Source organism: Garra rufa, chromosome 20 (assembly GCF_049309525.1).
Source record: "Garra rufa chromosome 20, GarRuf1.0, whole genome shotgun sequence".
Lineage (NCBI taxonomy): Eukaryota > Metazoa > Chordata > Actinopteri > Cypriniformes > Cyprinidae > Garra > Garra rufa.
Window position 1 is genome coordinate 13,465,130 of NC_133380.1, and position 21,813 is coordinate 13,486,942.

The following is a 21,813-nucleotide window of genomic DNA, read 5'->3' on the forward strand; positions in this document are numbered from 1 at the left end:
TTTATAAAAATGACCCTATTCAAAAGTTTACATAAACCTAATATTGTTGAATGATCCACAGCTGTTTTTTTTTTTTCTGTTTAGTGATAGTTGTTCATGAGTCCCTTGTTTGTTTTGAACAGTTAAAGCTGTTTTTCAGAAAAATCCTTCGGGTTCCACAAATTCTATGTTTTTTCAGCATTTTTATGTATATGAACGCTTTACAACATTGAGAACAACTGAGGTATTCATAAGCAACTTTTACAGAAAAATCAGGGGGTAAAAACTTTTGAATTTAAAGATCAAGGTAAATTTAACTTATTTTGTCTTCTGGGAAACATTTAAATATCTTCAGTAGCTTTTGAAGGGCAGAAATAGGCAAAATACAAAAAATGAACACATCTTCATTCTGTTCAAAAGTTTTCACCCCCCCCCCCCCCCCAGATCTTAATGCATCGTTTTTCCTTCTGAAGCATCAGTGACCATTTGAACCTTCTGTAATAGTACATATGAGTCCTTCAGTTGTCCTTAGTGTAAAAAGATAGATCTCAAAATCATAGTCATTGTTGGAAAGGGTTCAAAAAATCAAGCGTATGTAAACTTTTAAACGGGGTCATTTTTATAAATTCAACTACTATACTATTCAACGACTATATGTCAACATCTTTTATGCGAGATATCTTATCCAGGTAAGTACTAAATAAAAAATAACATGCATTTTGTATGATCCCTCTTATTTTGGTAAAATAATTAACATTTTGCAGATTCTATATCAATATCTGCAGTCACAAAAACGAATACTACATAGCATATGCTAAATTTGGACTATTTTCATTTTCAGAAAATAAGGCTGGAAAAATAAATCGATGCAATCCCAGCAGATGGCACTGCATGCTTCAGAAACAGCTATACTCTGCTTCCTTCTAATTCTTAACACACATTTAAACACACGTTTAAACCTAAAATAATCATTTATAAAGTTTAAAAAGGTTAAAGTGAATTACAAAGGTGTTCACAGTGAGCTGTAATCTCGCCTTCTATTCTGAGCCAAAATGCAATTACATGACTCACGGATGCACAAGAGCTGCTCTTCATGCATTTGAGTGTGCGGTTAAAAACTAAATTAGACCGCCATCTGCTATTAAAAACAAGGCTCAGAATCGCGATGCATCGATTTATCATCACAGACCTAAAGCCAGATGTTGTTTTTTAAATGGAGGGGTGTCTCCATACATGTTTTGTGACCCATCCCTTTTGAAGTGCACATTTTTGTTGTTTAAGATCCGTCTCTGTGGTTCACTACAAAGAGGGTGAGTTGTGGTCAGCCTCCGAGAGCTGTCCCGTACCCCAGTATGCTGGCTCCTGTCTGCTTTCATGTAGTCCAATGAGAAACTTCTTCGTTTGTCACATAAAGGGGCAGGAACGGTTTCTGTGGGTGACACAATGACTTTGACTGTTTGAGTTGGGTGCACAATCTTGCCATTGTAGTCCTCGTACTTTGAACGTGCGATGCTGTTTCCATTGCCTTCATGTATTGTCCATGTGTTTCGCCCATTCTGAAGTCTACTTTTTAAGCTTACCACAGACAGATCCAGTGCTGAGTTTGGTGAAGCAGATAACTCATGTTCTTGCTTAGTTTGGGTTGTCTTAAGTGAAAGGTCAAGCACCTCGTCCTGGGACACTGGAAACACGGGGTAGGCCATGGTACTGGTACAGTAAGACATTGTTGTAGACAAGGTCTGTGTGCTTTTGTCAACCATAGAATCAGTTTTAATAAACGTTTTTGAGTCTAAACTCATTAGGATAGGGATTGGGATGGGTAGCGGCACTGGTAACGGGACCACAAATGGATAAGGGACCAATAAGGTTGCTGGTGGGATCAGTGAGATCATTGGTGTGCTAGTGGGGTGAACAATTTCATGGGGCAAGATGTTTGAAGTTAAAGGGCTTGGTTGGTTTGGAGCAGTCATTTCATAATCTGTTGAATTGCTCCAAGATTGTATTAGATCTTGCAAACATGTTGCAGTTCCAGGGCTTTGAAACATTGGTACGTCTGTGTGGTAAACCAAAGCTTCTGGTTGACTCAAAAGCAGGTTTTCAAGCAAAGCGCTTGTTTGAATATTGGCAAATGGACAAGAGTGTAAAGAAGGTGGAAGTTGGGAGTTTAAATGCTGATCCAAGACCACGGGTGTGGAAACGGTGCTTGAAGCAGGCAAAAACAAGGAAGATAACCCTGCCTCACCAACCTGAGGTGGCAAACGGCCAGCTAACTGAAGATGAACAGGGAGTACAACAGGCCTGTTTTCAAGAAAGACAGACTGCAGCAAAGACGTGGCCATTTTGCGAGTGAGATTGACTGAGTGTTCTTTAGAAGGATTAAACTCAGGTGAAGGTTTTCTTGTTTGCTCTTTGGAACTGAGATTAGATCCATTGACGTCTGGTTTTTCTGTGTCAGTCTGATGCTGTTTTACCTCTTTTGTTTGGTCCGCCATTGTAGACTCTAAAGACTTCAAGGTTCCACACAAACAGATGCCAAACTTCAGAAAAGCTCTTGTGGTTCAGCTCTTTGTGTTCCTGGTGGGACAAAAAGAGGTATTTGTTTGTGTTCCCTGTTAATGGATGACTTCAGCAAAATAATTTATAAATTCTGCTTTTGATTTACAAGGTATCTCATAGACAACAAAGCAATTTGCTTTGTTGAGTCAAAAATGTTTCCAAGTTATTGTCTCTCATATAAGTCATCCTGAGTTCAAACAGGGCAGACAGTTAAACCATAATAAATAGCAAATCCCTTTAGCATGCACAAAAAAGCATAAACATTTCAAACAGCCATCTTGCTGAGAAACAACTGGATGTCATTATATCTAGAGACGTGTGTATTATGAACTTGAGTTTGAGAATCAGGGAACAAATTTGTTATAAGAAATATAAAGCAGAAGCAATCAAATGTTTCCTGGATTATCTTCCAGGTAATTTTGGAATAATTTGTCATTTATTCAATTTAAGTGGTTATTTACAGATAATCTTCACCTCTGATGAGCTGCTGAGTCAATGAATTGAACTCAGTTTACTTGTAAACTAATAGTTCAGATAATCAGATGGGTTTGGAGAAAGGTAAGGGTGATTAAATGACTAAATTTCCATTTTTGTCGGAACTATCCCTATCCCTAACTGTCCCTTTAATAGCAGCTCTGTGGATAATGGAAAGCTATTGCGAACCTCAAGGTTTCACAACCCTGACCACAAATACTATAACAAGAGTGCGCAATAAATTCTGTGCCACTGCAGCCCTGATACATGTTATTTCAACTCCAATTTTCCCTCTTGTGAGCATTACACAGTTTCCATGCTGGAAACAGGCTCATTCCTTCTCCTCAATGGTGTCTCCAGTGGAGAAGGTTAAGCCCAGGGTAATAGGCCCATATGTCACTGCTTTGAGGAGGAAAACTAAGAAATTTTATTGGTTGAGGAGTCTGCAGTGCATTTGTCTCTGGAGAACACATACGCTACACATTCCCACATATAAAATAGGCGACATGCCCAAATAATTTGGCTAATTTCCACTACAACGTTAATGTAATACATAAATCACGATAATGGTAGCTTTTTTTGCTTAATCAATATCTGTTATGGAAAATTAACTAGCCAAAAAACCAAAGTTAAACTATGGTAGGCTAACCACAAATTAACCATTGTTTTGCTACACTAACCAAAGTTTAACCATGGTATTTGTAGTAAAACTGTGGTTATACAAATGGCAATCAATACACCAAAAAAAACACATGGTTTTGGTTTTACCACAATAAAAACATGGTTAATTTTCATAGGGGATTGGTTCTATTTTATTGAAAAGTTAAAGGAAAAACAATGACAATGGGATACAATATTCAATCCCAACATTAATTTTCTAATTATTTATAACATTCCTTGCTTAGTGTTGCCGCAACACCTCGACTGAATCTACAGTGTGAAACAGGCAGTGTGACCAGCGTCGTTCCATTACAAAGCGAAGGAGTCGGTTCTTTTTACCGAATCATAAACATAAAATGAAAACAGTGTAGTCTGATTTTCAAATGAACAATTTTAATGAGATAGCTTCTTTAGGTAGTTAAAAAACATGCAACGCAAACAGTATAAGCTGCTTCATGAAGGAGAGTTCTTTTTAGTGAATCAAAAACATACAGTGCAACGAATTAGATTCCCAAACAAATGAAAAATGATTTAATTCTTTTAGTGAATCACTTTTGAATAATAGTGAATCAAAAACATACATCGCCTGAGTAACAGTAGCAAAAGTTAAGCATTTTTTAAATGTAAATGCACTAGTGTAAATGTAGAAACAGAGTCTCCAGCATTTTCGAAAGTCTCTGTTTTTAATGGTTGAAAACTCCGGAGTAGTGTAAATGACAGGGGTAACTGTAGTAAAAGTTATGTGTTTAAAAACGGAAAATCACTAGTGTAAATGCAGAAACGGGGTCTGCAGCGTTTTTAAAAGTCTCTGTTTTCGAGGGTCGAAAACACCAGAGTAGTATAACCGACAGACATAACTAGCAAAAGTTTTGCACTTTAAAACGTAAATGCACAAGTGTAAACGCCGAGGGTTCGAGGGTCGAAAAACAACAGATTAGAGTAAACGACAGGCCTTACCATAACAAAAGTTATGGATTTTACAACAAAATTGCTCTAGTCTAAACATAGAAACAGGGTCTGCAGTGTTTTCGAAAGTCTCCGTTTTCAAGGGTCGAAAAAGTACAGTAGTGTAAATGGCAGGCGTAACTGTAGCAAAAGTTATGCGTTAAAAACAGAAAACCACGGTGCCGATAGCCTTGTGGGCAGCGCGCCGACATACTGTACAGCGCCGTTGCGCTCCGGGCGTCCCGTGTTTGAATCCCGACTCGAGGACCTTTCCCGACTCCCGACTCCCTCCCCCATCTCTCTCCCACTTTGCTTCCTGTCAACTCTGATCTGTCCTATCAAAATAAAGGCAAAAATGGCAAAAAAAAACAGAAAAGCACTAGTGTAAATGCAGAAACAAGGTCTGCAGCGTTTCCGAAAGTCTCTGTTTTCGAGGATCAAAAACACCAGAGTATTTTAACTGACAGACATAACTAGCAAAAGTTATTTAAAAGTAAATGCACTAGTGTAAACGTTGAGGGTTCGAGGGTCAAAAAACACCAGATTAGTGTAGTGACAGGCCTAACTGTAGCAAAAGTTATGGATTTTACAACAAAATTGCTCTAGTGTAAACTTAGAAACGGGGTCTGCGGCATTTTCGAAAGTCTCCGTTTTCAAGGGTCGAAAACGTACAGTAGTGTAAATGACAGGTGTAACCGCAGCAAAAGTTATGCGTTTAAAAAAATAAAAAAATTTGCACTAGTGTAAACATAGAAACAGGGTGAGCATTTTCGAAAGTCTCTGTTTTCAAGGAACAAAAATGCCAAAGTAGTATAAATGACAGGCGTAACTGTAGCCAAAGTTATGCATTTTAAAATGAAAACGCACTAGTGTGAACGTAAAAACAGTCTCCAGCATTTTCAAAAGTCTCCTCCTTCAAAAGTCGAAAACGCCAGAGTAGTGTAAATGACAGGTGTAAACGTGGCAAAAGTTATGTGTTTTAAAACGAAAATGCACTAGTGTAAACAAAGAAACGAGGTCTGCAGCATTTTCAAAAGTCTATTTTTCAAAGGTTGAAAACAGAGTAGTGTAAATGACAGGCATAACTGTAGCCAAAGTTATGCATTTTAAAATGAAAACGCACTAGTGTGAACATAGAAACAGTCTCCAGCATTTTCAAAAGTCTCCTTCTTCAAAAGTCAAAAACGCCAGAGTAGTGTAAATGACAGGCATAACTGTAGCAAAAGTTATGCGTTTTAAAACAAAAACTGTGTAAACGCAGAAATGGGGTCTACAGCGTTTTCGAAAGTCTCTGTTTTCAGGGATGAAAACGGCGGAGCAGTGTAAACGACAGGCGTAAACTTATCAAAAGTTATGCTTTCTAAAACGAAAATGCACTAGTGTAAGCGTAGAAACGGGGTCTGCAGCGTTTTCGAAAGTCTCCTTTTTCAAAGGATTTGCAGCATTTTCAAAAGTCTTTGTTTTTGAGGGTCGAAAAACACCAGATCAACACCAGTTATGCATTTTAAAATGTAGATGCACTATTGTAAATGTAGAAACAGAGTTATGCATTTTAAAACAAAAACTTACTAGTGTAGACGAAGAAATGGGGTCTACAGCGTTTTCGAAAATCTCTGTTTTCAAGGATGAAAACTGCGGAGCAGTGTAAACGACAGGCGTAACCTTATCAAAAGTTTTAAGGGGTTTTAAAACAAAACTGCACTAGTGTAAACGTAGAAACAGGGTCTGCAGCGTTTATGGGGGACGGAAACCGCTGGTGTAGTGTAAACGACAGGTGTAACCGTAGCAAAAGTTATGTGTTTTTTAAAAACTTTTAAAGACTTTTAAAAACACTGCAGACCCCGTTTCTATGTTCACACTAGTGCAGTTTTCATTTAAAATTGCACTAGTGTAAACGTAGAAACAGGGTCTGCAACATTTTCAAGGGCTGAACAATACCGGAGTAGAGTAAACAACAGGCGTAGAGTCTGATTACTGAAAAAATTACAAATGAGTCGATTCTTTTTAATGAATCACTTTTGAATAAACTTTCTTTAAAAATGTGCCTGCGGACATTTACAAATGAATAAAAGTATCTAATAAAATCGGCATTCATCGATGTTTGTATAAACCTTTGGAAAATAAACGCCATTAAAATGCTTGCCAATAACTTTAAATAAACAAAGTGGGAAAATCACAAGGTCACTCTCTGGCTACATAGCAATGACTAAACGGTTGAGACAGAATCTTATAAATGCCAAAACCATAAAAAAGTCCTCCCAGTAGTTACTTTATTGTTATATTTTAGACAAAGTTAATAAAGAATCCATTATGTTTATATACTTCCTTACTATTATAAACAGCTACTTGAACATTTAAATCTTCAAATTGTATTCATACATTTCCTAAGTAATGAAAATCCAATTCTGTTTGTTTTTCATACATTCTTAAGAATTAATGTGGGTGTTAACTTAACACTGGGGAAAATTTATTGACGTTTTGGGAAACATTTTACAGCATCTCTTTCCAGATAATTTAGGATGGTCCTGGGCTGTCAATGTGTTTTGAGAAATTTAATCCACATAAGCTCTTGTTTAGCGTTAATATAAATGACTAATATTGAGCAGATGTTAGAGCTGCTTTGAGTTAAATGGCAGAGAACAAATCTGCGTGATGAGAGGAGACAGGCCTTACAAACTATCATGAAAAGTCTTGAGTGCTTTGACAATTCTTTAAAGCTCCGAAGTGGGCTTTAATTCAATCATGAATCACATATATGCCTACGGTCCAAAAATATTAAACATTTTAAAATAGGACATCAGTAGATAGCTCAGAGGATACAGAGGCAAAAGTCACAAGTCTAAAACTTTTTTCTTATCAAATTAGCAATTTAAGTGAAAAGTTGAACCGGAAACTGTATAATAATGTCAGAATGTTTTAGCATTTGGTTTACTTTCAGGCTCATGTCCAAATTGTAAATAAAGGTTTGCATGCTACGTCAAGCAAATAAATAAATACATTTTAAAAATATATATTTATTCATTCATTATTCTGTTTATTTCTCTAAATGACGAATGACTTTCAATCTGGCCCTCCACACGTTTATTAACTCAGCATGTTACTATTGTGCAACTAAATGTTACTCCATAGCCAAATACATGGATCACAAACCAATAAATGCTCTGCACCAAAGAAGATCTGTAGACATGATGGAAAAGCTCAGTTCATGTGCACTGTGTTTCTGTTGCCAAAGCAGAGTGGATTAAACTTTACATTTGGAACTTAATGTTCTCCATGTGGCAAGTTCCACTGTAACTTCACAAAGATTTCAGGAGAAAATTTAACAAAGGATTACTATGTATTTATTTAATTCACACAATGTCAGAATTAGCAAAATTTTAAAAAGTGTGAACTGCTCTAGCTTACCAAAGTACAAAGTGTTCAAATATGAGAGCGATGTATGTATGAGTGTTTACAGGCTGGTGGTGGTATAGAAAATTTTTGCATCCATATGTTTATGTATTTACAAACAGCTTCAGTGAATTCCAGCGTTTGTGCCATAATGGCTTCCATACACTTCAGTCTCAGTCAACCACAAACCCAGTACGACTAAGCCACTTCACCCAAACCACTGAGATAAATACCCCAATTGTAGTCCAAAACATTTATTCCAAAAAAAAAAAAAAGAAAAGATTAACATGATTTTGTTAGAAGAAATTAAATCCCAAAGAACTTAAATCTTTTCGAAAAATAATAACTTTACGCACATGTCTGATACACAGTTGGAGTCAAAAGTTTACATACACCTCGCAGAATCTGCAAATGTTAATTATTTTACCAAAATAAAAGGATGAGGATATGTACATTTTTCTTATTTTGTCTAAATATCATTTTTTTTTAATTAATACTGCCCTTCAGAAGCTACAGAAGATACTTGCATGTTTCCCAGAAGACAAAACAAGTAATATTTGTGGGATCTGAAGGATTTTTCTGAAGGACAGCGGGCAGTTGAACTGTTCAGGACAAACAAGGGGCTCGTGAAAACTATCACTAAACAAACAAACAAACAAACAAACAAACAAACAAAAAGGCTGTGGATCATTCAGTAACACAGTATTAAGAATCAAGTGTATGTAAACTTTTGAACAGAGTCATTTTTATAAATTCAACTATTATTTTCTCTTGTGGACTATGTGAACGTCTTTTATGTGAAATATCTTATTTAGGACAGTACTAAATAAAAAATAACATGCAGTTTGTATGATCTCTATTATTTTGGTAAAATAATTAACCTTTTGCAAATTCTGCAAGGTGTATGTAAACTTTTGACTTCAACTGTAATATATTCGAGCAAAAAATGCAATGCAAGCAAATAGAATGACACATCACAAAATGACCATTCTTCATCTAATCTCATTAGTAGTTAGACAATATATTGATTATCAGTTAGAAAATAAAACCCTTTAAGTTCAAATATATAAGGTATGTGTGCTTTGTGTCTGTTTAAACCTTTTGACTTCGAATTACTGAAAACTGAGACATTTCAGAAGAACACTGTTTTTTAAATCCTCTAACTTACATTACAAAAAAAACACTCTTACCTTTTTTTTCTGAGTTTGGCAGTTGAGGTGCTGTGTTGTAAAATTAATTTAGTATAGCATGGCTCAATTGCTTTTTAAAAGTTCGCAATCACTGATAGAAACAGCACAGTCTTGCAGAACAGTCAGTACGGTCTGTCTGATAGCTTCAGATCTGAGAGAGAGAGCAGCCTGATGCAGTAAATTAACTTTAGAACGGCCCCTTCTGTGCTGCTCTATCTGAAACAACTTTTGTAGATGAAGGTTGTCTAGACTCTAGGTTAACATTATTGACTTTTATTTGCAAGATAATAAAAGTCCAATTAAACATTTCAAGTAAGAATATACAAACAAACATGTACTACTTCCATAGTGCAGATTTTTTTCAAATTGGTAGACAGTTTCTTTATTGAATTAGCGATCACAGGAACAGAGTTTGTCACAAGTGATGGTGGTCTGTTGCCTGATGTTTTCTGGTCTCCTGCTTCTGAAAGAGCCATTGTCCCACATTCAGCCTCAAAGACTGCCATGACCTTCAACAAAGCTGTGCACTAACCTCTGGGGCCAGAGGGTCCACCTCTGACTAACACCCGCCAGCCTTATCTTGTCTGGCGCTTAATCACTTATCAATGGCTCCCGTCTAATCTCTTATGGAAAGTTCAAAAAGCTTCACGGATCATGGGAGCTTTGTTCACTTTGTCACTGTGACGTCTCACTTAGTTTGAGTGACATATGAATAGATGTGTTCTAATTTTTTAAAATAATGTTTAACTGAAATTTGTCACACGTGGATATTAAAAAAAATATGTGACTCTGGACCACAAAACCAGTCATAAGTAGCACGGGTATATTTGTAGCAATAGCCAACAATAATTTTAACATTGTATGCGTTAAAATGATCGATTTTTCTTTTATTCTTTTAAAAATCATTAGGATATTAAGTAATATCATGTTCCATGAATATATTTTATAAATTTCCAACCATAAATATATCAAAACCTTATTTTTGATTAGTAACATGCATTGCTAAAAACTTCATTTGGACAACTTCAAAGGCGATTTTCTCAGTATTTAGTTTTTTTGTACCCTCAGATTCCAGATTTTCAAATATTTGTATCTCGACCAAATATGTGACCTTGGACCACAAAACCAGTCTTAAGTAGCACGGGTATATTTGTAGCAATAGCCAACAATAATTTTAACATTGTATGCGTTAAAATGATCGATTTTTCTTTTATTCTTTTAAAAATCATTAGGATATTAAGTAATATCATGGTCCATGAATATATTTTATAAATTTCCAACCATAAATATATAAAAACTTTATTTTTGATTAGTAACATGCATTGCTAAAAACTTCATTTGGACAACTTCAAAGGCGATTTTCTCAGTATTTAGTTTTTTTGTACCCTCAGATTCCAGATTTTCAAATATTTGTATCTCGACCAAATATGTGACCTTGGACCACAAAACCAGTCTTAAGTCGCTGGGGTATATTTGTAGCAATAGCCAAAAATACATTGTATGGGTCAAAATTATTGATTTTTCTTTTATGCCAAAAATCATTAGAAAATTAAGTAAAGATCATGTTCCATGAAGATTTTTTGTAAAATTCCTACTATAAATATATCAAAATGTAATTTTTGATTAGTAATATGCATTGTTAAGAACTTAATTTGGAGAACTTTAAAGGTGATTTTCTCAGTATTTTGATTTTTTTGCACCCTCAGATTCCAGATTTTCAAATAGATGTATCTCGGCCAAATATTGTCATATCATAACAAACCATACATTAATAGAAAGCTTATTTATTGGGCTTTCATATGACATATATATCTCAGTTTTGTCAAATTTAACCTTATGACTGGTTTTGTGGTCCAGGGTCACATATTGTCCTATCCTACCAGACAGCCATTTATTCAGCTTTTAGAAGATGTATAAATCATAATTTCAAAAATTGACCCTTATGATTGGCTTTGTGGTCCTAAGTTCAGCGAATTTTCGCGGGCGAAATACAGTGTTTTCAATACAAATCCTAGAGTTTGGGAATTTCGCACGAGGGATGAAAAATTTCATCACGTGAAAGCTTTTTTGTTGTTTTTCGCTGTTACTTCAAATTAAAACTGAAGGCTGATGACCTAAAACACTACAAGAGGAGGCTATTTCCCATGAACTTAAGAAATCGTTTGTCACGATTTTTAATGCAAGAAAGGCAGCGAATGTGTTAATATCAAAGCCGCTTTACCTTCTACAGGAGCATCTCATCCTGGTCGGGTTTGTCTTAACCTGAAGTTGTCTGTGCAGCAGGAGAAACAGGTGTCAGGACTGTCAAAAAAGCCTGAAATACAAGATGTCAAGGCTAAAACGTTTTTTCAGGGGCTTAATGTCTGAACGAAAATGCATATTTTACACATAAAACAGAACTTACGGAACTATCCCTTCAATTATAGGCGAATGGTTGTACTTCACACATCAGCGTGTCTGTGAAAAATTACTGTTTGTGGAGAAATAGCATCCTCTTGTGGTGTTCTCCGAAATTTCAATCAGGCCTTGACACGCAGCCTTTTTCAGTTTTAAGGTGAAGTAAAACACAACTGTGGAGATATTAATTTTGTGTGTAGCCAACTGTTTTAGCATTTTAACCTTGGGACGTGCGTCGTGTTTATATGAAGAGGCTCAAACTGACCCGTAAGTATTTCTTATGTATTTTTTATTTTTTTTTTTTAGTTTTGTTTTAAATACATTTAAAATGTTTTTATTCATTGTGAGTAAAAAGTATCACGCCATAAATCGCGTCGTGTGAATACATTTCAGAATAGAGTGTTTTCAGGATGCGCCACTAAACGTAAACATCGAATGAAATTAGCATATTTTGCTGATTATTGCTGCTGAAAATGATCAATTATTGTCATGTTTTAGGCTGTACTAATCAGGAAAAACATTTGCCATACTATGGACTGCCAAAAGTTATAACAAGGAGATGTGTGCAAAAAACTGTACAGCGTCTGAGGGACAAAAGGCGTTCGTGGTTGGCCAAACTGAACCAGGATTTCCAGGGCAAGAATCTTGACAACATTCATGTTTGTTCTTATCATTTCCAGTCAGGTAGGTCAAATATTAGGCTAATACCTTAATTAATACTTATGTATCTTTATGTAGCTCTTATGTATCTTTACCACCTGTTAACTTTAGTTTGTCAAAATATTGCGCCCTTTCCTGCTTAAGTCCTTCTCTATATGATTTAGCAGCTTCCACACAAGTTTTCCATGGTTTAGACAGCATAAATGATCAGAACAATGTATTCAGTATTACTTTAACCGTGCAATCCGTGCTGTTGTTAACATTAAAGTAACTGAGCAAATCGTGACATAAGTGCAAACCTTCTATTTATGACACAAAACCTTTACCTGTCAATGACAATAATGCACAAAATGTTGTGCTACAGTAAATATGTAAATAATACTTCAGGCATCCAGATTATTTTTCAATGCAGTCACATTTATTGGCTTTCTCTATGCACAGTTACTAAGCAGTCACTTGAGCTGGCAAGAAATGGTTCAAATTTACAATGGAATTCCCACAATGTTTACTAAAAAATAAATACAGGACTGAGAGAGTCGCACAGCTCAAAAAATATACAAAGGCTTGGAATTAATGTAAACTTTTAAAACATTTTACAAAATGAAACAGTGTCTTTTCTCTTTTTTCACTTTAAAAAGATTATATGTACATGTTTATACAAAAATACAAAATGGATTCAAATCTCTTGAAGTGAAGCTTGTATGCAGAGTGAGATTCGTTTCCTGTTTATTGTAACTGAATGAGATGCATCTTGGACATTTTCACTTTAACCCTCAATTTGTATTATTTGTTCAATTCTTTAATTATAATTTGTTGTTAATTTTACACCATTTGAAACCCTTTGGCAAAAAAAGACTGTGCTTCCATGAATGCAGAGAATTTCAACAAGAAAAATGAAAAACACAGAAATAGTTCAAAATGGATCATGATATTTCAGTCAAAAAAGGAACCCTTGAAAATAACTATTCTGTGTAGTGTCTTTTTGTTTCCTGTCAGACTTTTCTTCTTTCTTTATTGATATGATCAGTTTTGTGTAGTACCTTGTGCCGGTTTTAAACAGTCCGAAGCTGTATTTGAGGTAAAATGACTATGATACAGATAACTTTGTGATTTCCCTTCATTATGTTTTTTAACATTTTGCAAATAAGGCCTGAACTGACCGGTTTGCTTCACTACAGGTATCTAGGTTGATACTTCAATTGTGGCTACTGTTGTGTCGTGAACATAAAAACAAAAACAAAAGACACAATCATTGCTACATATCTGAATTTTGGAGTTGTCACGAGTGTTGTTTTCATGACTGCAATTGCATCACAAGCACAGAGAGAAATGTATGAAAAGAAAACTGATGACGTCAATGACATTTCCCTCCCCCAATGGCAACAATGACAGAATATGGCCTGGGTATAGAATTCAAAGCACCAAAACATTTAACTACAGTTGTATAACATATAGAATAGCTTATTTGTTCAGAATGCAAGTTTACAGCTAATTAGAAATGTTTACAAGTTCGGTATCTTCATCATTGGCTGATACACCCCTGATATGAAATACTTTTTTCTTATTTTATTTAAATAAAGCTTTATCATTATTCTTTTCCAAATTTATTAACAAAATAATTCTCTGGATAAAATATCCCATAATTAAAAATACCTTTTTTTCTATTAAATGTTGCAATCTAAAAGAAGATTTCATAGATTTAGTTCTAGTACATGGACACAAAGGGAAAAAAAAGTAGTCTGTAGTTTCAAAATTCGGTAGTTATAAAGCAAAGCTAATTGCGACAACCATCAGACAGGGTTGTATTAAAGGAGAAATAAGACGTGGCACATTGCAGCTCCTATTTTATGAGAAAATATCTGTTAGTTCTGTTAGTGTCTCAGAATATCCTGGAAGGTTTCTCTACTGGTATAAAACAAAAAGAATTCAATTCTCAAACCTCTTGGACATGACAGAACATGACAAATCAACAACAGTTCAGAAACAAGGCTGAAATATTATGTCAATCATCCATGTATATACAGATGAGCAATAAACCACTGCTGCCTTTTCGCAGTCATTTTATCTTTATCCCAGAAATATAATTCTATTATCATTGCAACAAATGGCCCCGTAATACCCTCTCACACCTCAGTCTGTTCTTTCAAAACTCAGCTGTACACGAATAGTGCTTCATTAGAGTAGATTGTCCAGTTCCTCCACTTAAGGGAAAAAGCTCAAACTGTGTATACAGTGATGTAAAACTGCAAATTTCAACAAATCTTATACATTTTGTACATTTACCAAACATAGCACATACTCAACAAATTCAAGTGAAGGTGGAACTACATTTTAAGTGTAGACGTGAAATGTTCTAGTGTTTTATTGCATGCTGTACAGAGGATGAAGAAACTGAATTACGACCACAGTGAAAGAGCTTTCTTCAGAGACGGATGACCAAAAAATCGATCTTTTCACAGCTTGTCACCTTCCCTTCAGTGGCACAGTGTAGGCTTGACAAATCTAGCTAACTCCTATGAGTTTTGAACTCTGAGAAGACCTCCAACTCTGAGGAGTTTCACTTTAAAAGTGAATCTGTTCTTCTTCAATTGAACAGTATGCTTGATTTTAAGGGTATTCACAGAATACATTAAGATTGAGGTCCTTATTTCTTCTTCTTCTTCTTTTTCTTCTCCATGTTGGTTGGTTAAGTAAATATACATGATGACACCTGAAAATTGTGACAAAAATACACAACCCAATTTGGGTCTTTGAAGAAAGGTAAACTAAACATGGGTAAAGAGGATTAAATAATTTTCGTAACAGTTGCTGAAATGCTGTTTGACATTTTGAGATTCAAACAGCATGAAAAGAGTCTCTCTCTCTCTCTCTCTCTCTCTCTCTCTCTCTCTCTCTCACACACACACACACACACACACACACACACCACATACGTCCCATTTCATTACTCTAAACTCAAAACTAAAACTGGATTACTTTTGCCTGCTTGCCTTCTTATTTATCAGTACATCCAGGTTGTATATTTCAAGGTATAATTAACCAAATTAAGTGCAAAAGAACTGATGGTTTTGCAAACCAGTCCACTATTAGAACTAAGTTCATAACATTTCTAGCTTTTTTTCTTAGACACTGTGCTAAGAAAGGCCATGGTGCGATTGTCCGTAGAAAAGCATCCACATATTCATGTAAATTTGTGATGGATGATGGAAAAGAATTGTTTTCTATATTAAAATGACACCTTTTGACAACTAATTTCACCATCTCATTTTGTGAGCATAAAAGCATATCCCATAGCTCTCAATGATAAACGTTAATGCAAAAAATTCAAGTTCTTCTTCCAAGTTTTCAGCTGACTTATAGAATACAAAAGGAGCTTAAAGAAATAAAAAAAAAAAATTTCAAACCACAAACAGGGGAGAAAACTAAGGTAGATCTTAATATGTGAACAGCACTCTCATACAGTTCAAATAGAATGTTTTCATATTATAAAAGATTTATCATTTTGATAAGTGGTTAAAAAAAGTGATTATACCACTAAGAGGAGCGGTCATCATGTGGACTCCCATCTGAGTTCTCAGTCTCTCCCTCCGATATGGCCTGCATTGGGGCAGTGTACAGCCGACTCCGCGTGCTATAGCGACTGCTGTTTGCCGCAGGTGGAATTCTGGAACGGCCCTGTCTGGAGGCAGCTGACATGGTTAGTGTTTTTGGGGAGAATCCTTCACTGTTGGCCTTAGGGAACTGGCTTGGAAGTGGATCGCCACTGCTAGTGGAATCCTGTAGGAGTAAGAGGGGCTCCTCTGGTGGCCTTGCAGCCTCTAATAGCAGCTCTGCTTGAGTCTTGGGTGTGATGGGGCTCTTAAGGATCTCCGTAGCAGACATGCGGTAACTCGAATCTGAGCGACTACCCTTCTTTAGCAGCAGGAGTTTGAACTCCTCACTGGATGTACTGGACTTTTTGGCACTCCTGTAGATGGGTCCTGAGGCTCGCTGGGAGCAGTTTGAAGGGGTTGAGGCAGCTGGGGTGACCGGGCATACAGTAGGATTGCTGACAGGGGCAGTTGCAGGTGCTACACCAGGCCGACTTTTTCCACTCACCTCCCCGGAGTCTTTACGTCCCAGCACTTTCCTTTTGGATCTGCAATAATTTGGTTGACAGTGTATTTCGGTCACATGTATGCCACAACCATAAGACATATAGAACATGAGAATAAGACAAATGCAGCTATGGAATGTAAAACAATAAGGCTTACCGGTGTATCATGGCAAACAGATCTTCAGTTGTGCGTAGTTTGTTGGGGGATGGAAAAACATCATCATCAGGTTTAGAGTCATCAGTCAAAGGAGAGGTTGAATTGTCACTGGGAGTTGATTCTGTCAACATGCAAAGCATTCACACATCATGAAGTTATGCATTCAAAAGCTTTAATGTGAAATTAGTCAACTAAAAAAATTAAAGTTAGGCCAACTACAGTAATATTATGTGACTTAAAGGTTGACCAATATATTAGTTTTACTGATTAATCATCTCATGTAGTTCTTGTTTTGGAATAGCAGCCACTAGATCACCAACTCTGGAGTTTGTTGTATCATGTGACTATGGCACTGTCCCAGATCACACCCTAAGCCCTCACAGTCTTCTTCTGAGTCCACACTTTTGTGGCATAATGCCGCTTTGACTGTTGGGTAGAAGTCTGTCGCAGAGCGCGCCTCAATGTGCATCGAGGACACATAGCGGCCGCAAAGGAGCGGCCCTCCAAAAGCAAAAATGATGAATGGGACACCCTACGGTCTCATGGACTCAATGGACACACACAGCGGCCATTTTAAGTCCACAAGAGCGCAAGTGCGCATGAAGTGTGACATTTGGGACAGGGCCTATGATATGCACAGAGCTGATTTGAGAGACAAAAATAACAGGTATGTTCACAGTACTTGTTCTCTTTACCTACAGTCATGTTACAACGACTCAATCACAATTGATTGATTTGAAGTTTTTACAGGACAGTTACCCTTGCTAAAGTAGTCCTCTGTATCCGGGGTCGACCCTTCTTCCCTTATGTCCTGTGAGGCACTTCTGGTTGCGACACCTGATGTCTCATAATCCTCTTCTCGGCCTTGTACATCGCTGATTGTGTAAGTGTGCGATGCCTCTTGAGTTGAAACAGGCACTTTGTCAGGACTGTTGCACAGTACAAAATTGCTCCTCTGTATTTCACTGTAAGCGGGGGGCGGCATTGTGCTGGCCGAACACACGGGCTGTGCTGAAGGGTCTGGCCGAGATAGTTGAGTTAGATCTTGTTTTAGTCTCTCTGGTGACAATGTCAGTTGCACATCTGGGTACTTTCTGCTGTCTTGTTCTTGCTCAGGACCTTGAGATGACCTTGTCGAAAAGTCTTCTTTTTCGGGGTCTATAGGAGTTCTGAAAGCAGTCATTGCCCAGTAAGTACCAGGACCAAGCCTCTCCTGTCTCACTTTCACTTCCTCCTGATGAAGAATAACGTTTTCAACAGGTGGAACCTGTGATTCACAGAGCGGTGGTGCAGGGGGCTTGTAAGCTGGTGGTTTCCTGTTGTGCCTGTTGCTAGAGGATGGGGCATCAGTTATTATTGTGGGACACTTGGGACGAGTTACTGGGTTTGCACTGGCCAGATCATATCCTTGGTTCCCTTCGGCTGGTCTACAAATAGATCGCAGTTGGACTGATCTAAGAACAGTTGGAGTTATGGCCAAATGGGCTGAGCTGGGTACTGTGCTTGTTGCACTCTCTGAAGTAGAAGCTGCAGTGCGAGCCTGTGCAGCAGCGGCGGCGGCGGCGGCTGCAGAGCGAGCTTCTGCAGCAGCAGCTGCAGCTATGGCAGCTTTCTGCTTATTCTGGTGGAGAATGTGCATCTGATTTCTGTGAGAAAAGTGCTTGCTGTGAAGAGCACTTAGGTCGAGGTGACTAGGGGGTATAGCATGGAAGTCAGTTTCCCTCCTGGAGGAAATGTCTGGGTCTCGGACTGAAAGCTGTGGCTGCTGTAGGGAGCAAAGTGAGGACTTCCTTTCAGGGACTTTGGGTTTCCTTTTGCCACTGTTTGGAGATAGGGGCCCTGGGAAGAAAGCAGAGGGGAAGGAAGATGTAGGTGTTTCTGATTGACTAGAATATCCACTGGAAGGGGATGCTAAGCCCACCAACTTTTCAGGGGAAGCCAGCTTGAAGTCAACTTCAGGTGGAGGAAGAGTTGGAGATGTAGGTCTGGACCTGGGTTGACAAGCTTGCATTTCTGCACATTCTGGTGACTTGATGCATTCAATAACAGTTGTACCCGTAGCAGTGCTAGAGTTGGACAAAGACCGGTAAGGGTCATTTGATTTCAAGTCATTGTGGAGCCAGAGGTCTGCATAGTCTGCTTGCACAGCACCTTCATCCTTGAAGGAATGCGTGTCAGAGGAACTGAATGGAGAGGAGCAGTCAAGCATGTCCCTGACGTTCTCCACTCCCCATGCGCCAAGTGACTCCAGACCTGCAGTGTCAAGGTGCCCTGCAGAACCAGCCAAGTCCAGCTGCAGTTTCATCTCCCTGGAAGACAAGGGCAGTGGCAACTCGCAAGTAATCTTTGGTTCGTCCTGCTCTAGAATGTTCACACCACTGCTTGTTTCCTTTAATGAACAGCTACGTTTTGGTGGGGGTGGCTTGGCCTTTGGTTTTTTTAAGGAGAGACATGGTCTGCCCAGTGTCCTGGTGGCTCTGTACTCTGGCTGAGGGTATTCACCCATGCCAGGTGCTATATTTCCACTTGGGCCACAGTCAGGGTCAATAGCTGCATAGTTGTAGTAGCTTCTGCTACCCTTAAGACCACAGTCAAAGTGCATGGAGGAATAGAATCCTTCAGTGTCAACGGTGTAGTGCATCTCAGATTTCCTAGCGGATGCTTGGTCACTGAAGCTCTCATAAGTTTCCCCACTAGAATAACTGGGGCAGCTGACGCCACTCTCGTCCTCTCTGGAATGCTTTGGGCTGAAGTCTTGGGGGCAGGGCTGATCCTGCTGGTCCTGGGCACAGTTCCACTCACCATCACTAGCAGTGCTGACCCCTGCATCATCCATCTGATCAGTAGCCGATGAGGTAAAAGAATTGGATCGTTGCCCCTGTCCTTGTGGCTTGTCAATGTGGTAGGGATCAATTATGAAGCCAGTGGTGTCATCAATGACATGGGACCCAGTATTGAGGGAGAGTTCTGAATCACAGTGTGAGGATCCAGTCAGGGGAGGAGAGGCAGCAGGTGGAAGAGTTTCAGACGTCTGCGACGGGCAAGTGGAGCTGCTTCCACTCCAGTTGCCACTTGAGGACTGGTGATCCTCTTTATGGTCCATCTGGCTGCCAAGCACTCCTGTAGTGGAGGCTGAGTGGATGGGGCTGCTGAACGTATCAGAGCTGGAGGAAATCTCACAGCTGCCCATGTCAACTTTGCGTGGGAGTCTAGATCTACCTCTCTCAATCCATGTGTGGTCAGGACTCTCTGAATGCTGCATACGCTTGAGACTTCCAAACTGGAGCTCTGGCATGGCCTGATCATCAGTACTCTCCTCCTCATCCTTTGGAATTCTCTGTCCTGGACCTGGTAGGAAGTCCTCAGCTTCATATGGAGAGAGTTCTTCATCTTCCTCTTCATCATCATCGTCATCATCATCATCATCATCATCATCACTGTCATCTTGATCCTCATCCAGAAGCCGTCCACCCTCACGTGGTAGACTTCTAGAACGGACACGAGTGGCTGATGCTGCAGCGTACACAGTATCAGAGCGATCCGGCAGGGAGGTAATGTTTCCAGTGGAGTGTGAGAGTGAAGCTGGAATTCCCTGACCCCTCTGGGCACGGATACGCCTCCGGGATGGAGCAGCAATCAAGAAGTCATCTGTCTGACAGCCAGAGTCCTTGGTGTGCAATACTCGGCCACTCAGGGAGAGGTCTTCATGCCACAGCGACTTGTGTGGGTTGGCATGGATGATCACTGTTCTCTCTCTAGCCACAGGTGATTCATCAGAATCTACAGGTAAATCAGAAAACCAATAATTAAACTAAAACTATATGAAGAAAAAGTAACAGAATGAACAGATTTTTTATATAAAAAGTTGCTTTGATGAAGTTGGACTTTTAGATGGAAGGTATCAGTTGGCAATACCCATGTCTTGTTGAACTCGTTTGGGGATGCCAGTGATCGTTTTTCGCCTCCTGAGTTTCCGACGTCTCTGTAGAACCGACTGTGAGTGAACAAGAGAGCAGCGAGCACTGGCTTCTCTGTCAAATCCAACACCTGTGAGAAAAAAATAACATAGACCATCAGTAGTAGTTAAGCTTATGTCATGGATTCCCTCAGTGGGAATAGGAGAGGGTGATATATTTCACAGTATCAAATTATTTTTGTCTTTGATGCATTAGCTTTATGTGTGGCAGTTGTGGCCTGATGGCTAGACAGTCAGACTTGTAACCCAAAGGTTGCTGGTTTGATTCTCACTTCTGGTAGGAATTGTAAGTCTATACCATAACTGAGGTTCCCTTAAGCAACGCATTGAACCACTAGTTTCTTCCTGGGCACCGCAGCAAAAATGGCTGCCCACCACTTTTGGGTGTGTGTTTGTGGTGTTTTTAGTTTGTATTAAATCTGAAGTAATGTTGCTTACCAGTAACATTTATTGGAATGATACATGACGAAATCACTTGAGAGTCATTCTTTATTCTCTCTTCTGGCGTGGGAAGAGGCAGGGCTTTGGACCAGTTGGTCTGTTTGTCCAGGGTGGTAGGTACATTGGGAACAGGACATTTAGGCCTATGGCTCATCACTGACAATTCACCATCTGTTTCTGTGTTGGTTCCAGCCTAATATGAGATGATGTTAGAACTGTTAGCTGTATTCAGAACAAGACTGATGATTTAAGATGTAACTCGAAATATACAGACTATCAACACACAGTTGAATGTAAAGATACAGTTTTATCTACAGTTTTATACAGTGGCCTCAAAAACCTTCAGACACTTTTGGCATCACACTAAATGTATGAATTTCACTGCATTAAAGATATACAAAATAGCAAACCAATTGGCAACTGATGCTTACATACTGTACATATTAGTTTGGAAGTCAAGCGATGACAGAATTTTTGGGTGAACTAAGATAGTTTCTCAAAACTTTTAATGGAGACATTCATACATTTAAATGAGGCTTAAGTGTCCAAATACTTTTTGGGACCATCTGTCTGAAATACACATCTATATACATACATGTACTGCCATATTTCCATTTTTCTGTGTTGACAAGAAATGCAGCTTTGATTATGAAACAGAAGACAGAGAGAATGAAAGAGAATAGATGAAATAATAAACACTGGCAAAGAGACAGCATGATTTTTTTTCTATGGTTGCATGCAAATATATAAAATAATGTCTTTCATGAAGGCCTAGTTGCACCCTAGGGAGTGAATGAGCCAGAAAGAAAATTCATGGAAAAATCATGAAATAAATGTGTTTTACTCAAACAAAAAGCAATTGAATAGTAGTCAGTAGTATAGCAATCCCAAA

At 38.4% G+C, this 21,813-nt stretch overlaps 2 protein-coding genes across 2 annotated transcripts in view; both read right to left on the reverse strand.

The window, feature by feature from the left end:
* Positions 1 to 1,160: 1,160 nt before the first annotated feature.
* LOC141293441 (uncharacterized) lies at positions 1,161 to 2,471 on the reverse strand. The gene has a single exon (XM_073825483.1). The coding sequence runs from the start codon at positions 2,469 to 2,471 to the stop codon at positions 1,161 to 1,163; it is 1,311 nt and encodes a 436-aa protein (XP_073681584.1).
* Positions 2,472 to 12,647: 10,176 nt separating this feature from the next.
* Positions 12,648 to 21,813, reverse strand: part of nhsb (Nance-Horan syndrome b (congenital cataracts and dental anomalies)) — a 75,442-nt gene continuing 66,276 nt past the window's right edge. The window contains exons 7-11 of the mRNA XM_073826040.1: positions 20,919 to 21,114; positions 20,420 to 20,551; positions 17,264 to 20,284; positions 16,505 to 16,625; positions 12,648 to 16,389 (exon numbers count right to left, since the gene is read on the reverse strand). Coding sequence (XP_073682141.1) covers positions 15,786 to 16,389; positions 16,505 to 16,625; positions 17,264 to 20,284; positions 20,420 to 20,551; positions 20,919 to 21,114 — 4,074 coding nt within the window. The 3' untranslated portion in view covers positions 12,648 to 15,785. The remainder of the gene's footprint in view (positions 16,390 to 16,504; positions 16,626 to 17,263; positions 20,285 to 20,419; positions 20,552 to 20,918; positions 21,115 to 21,813) is intronic.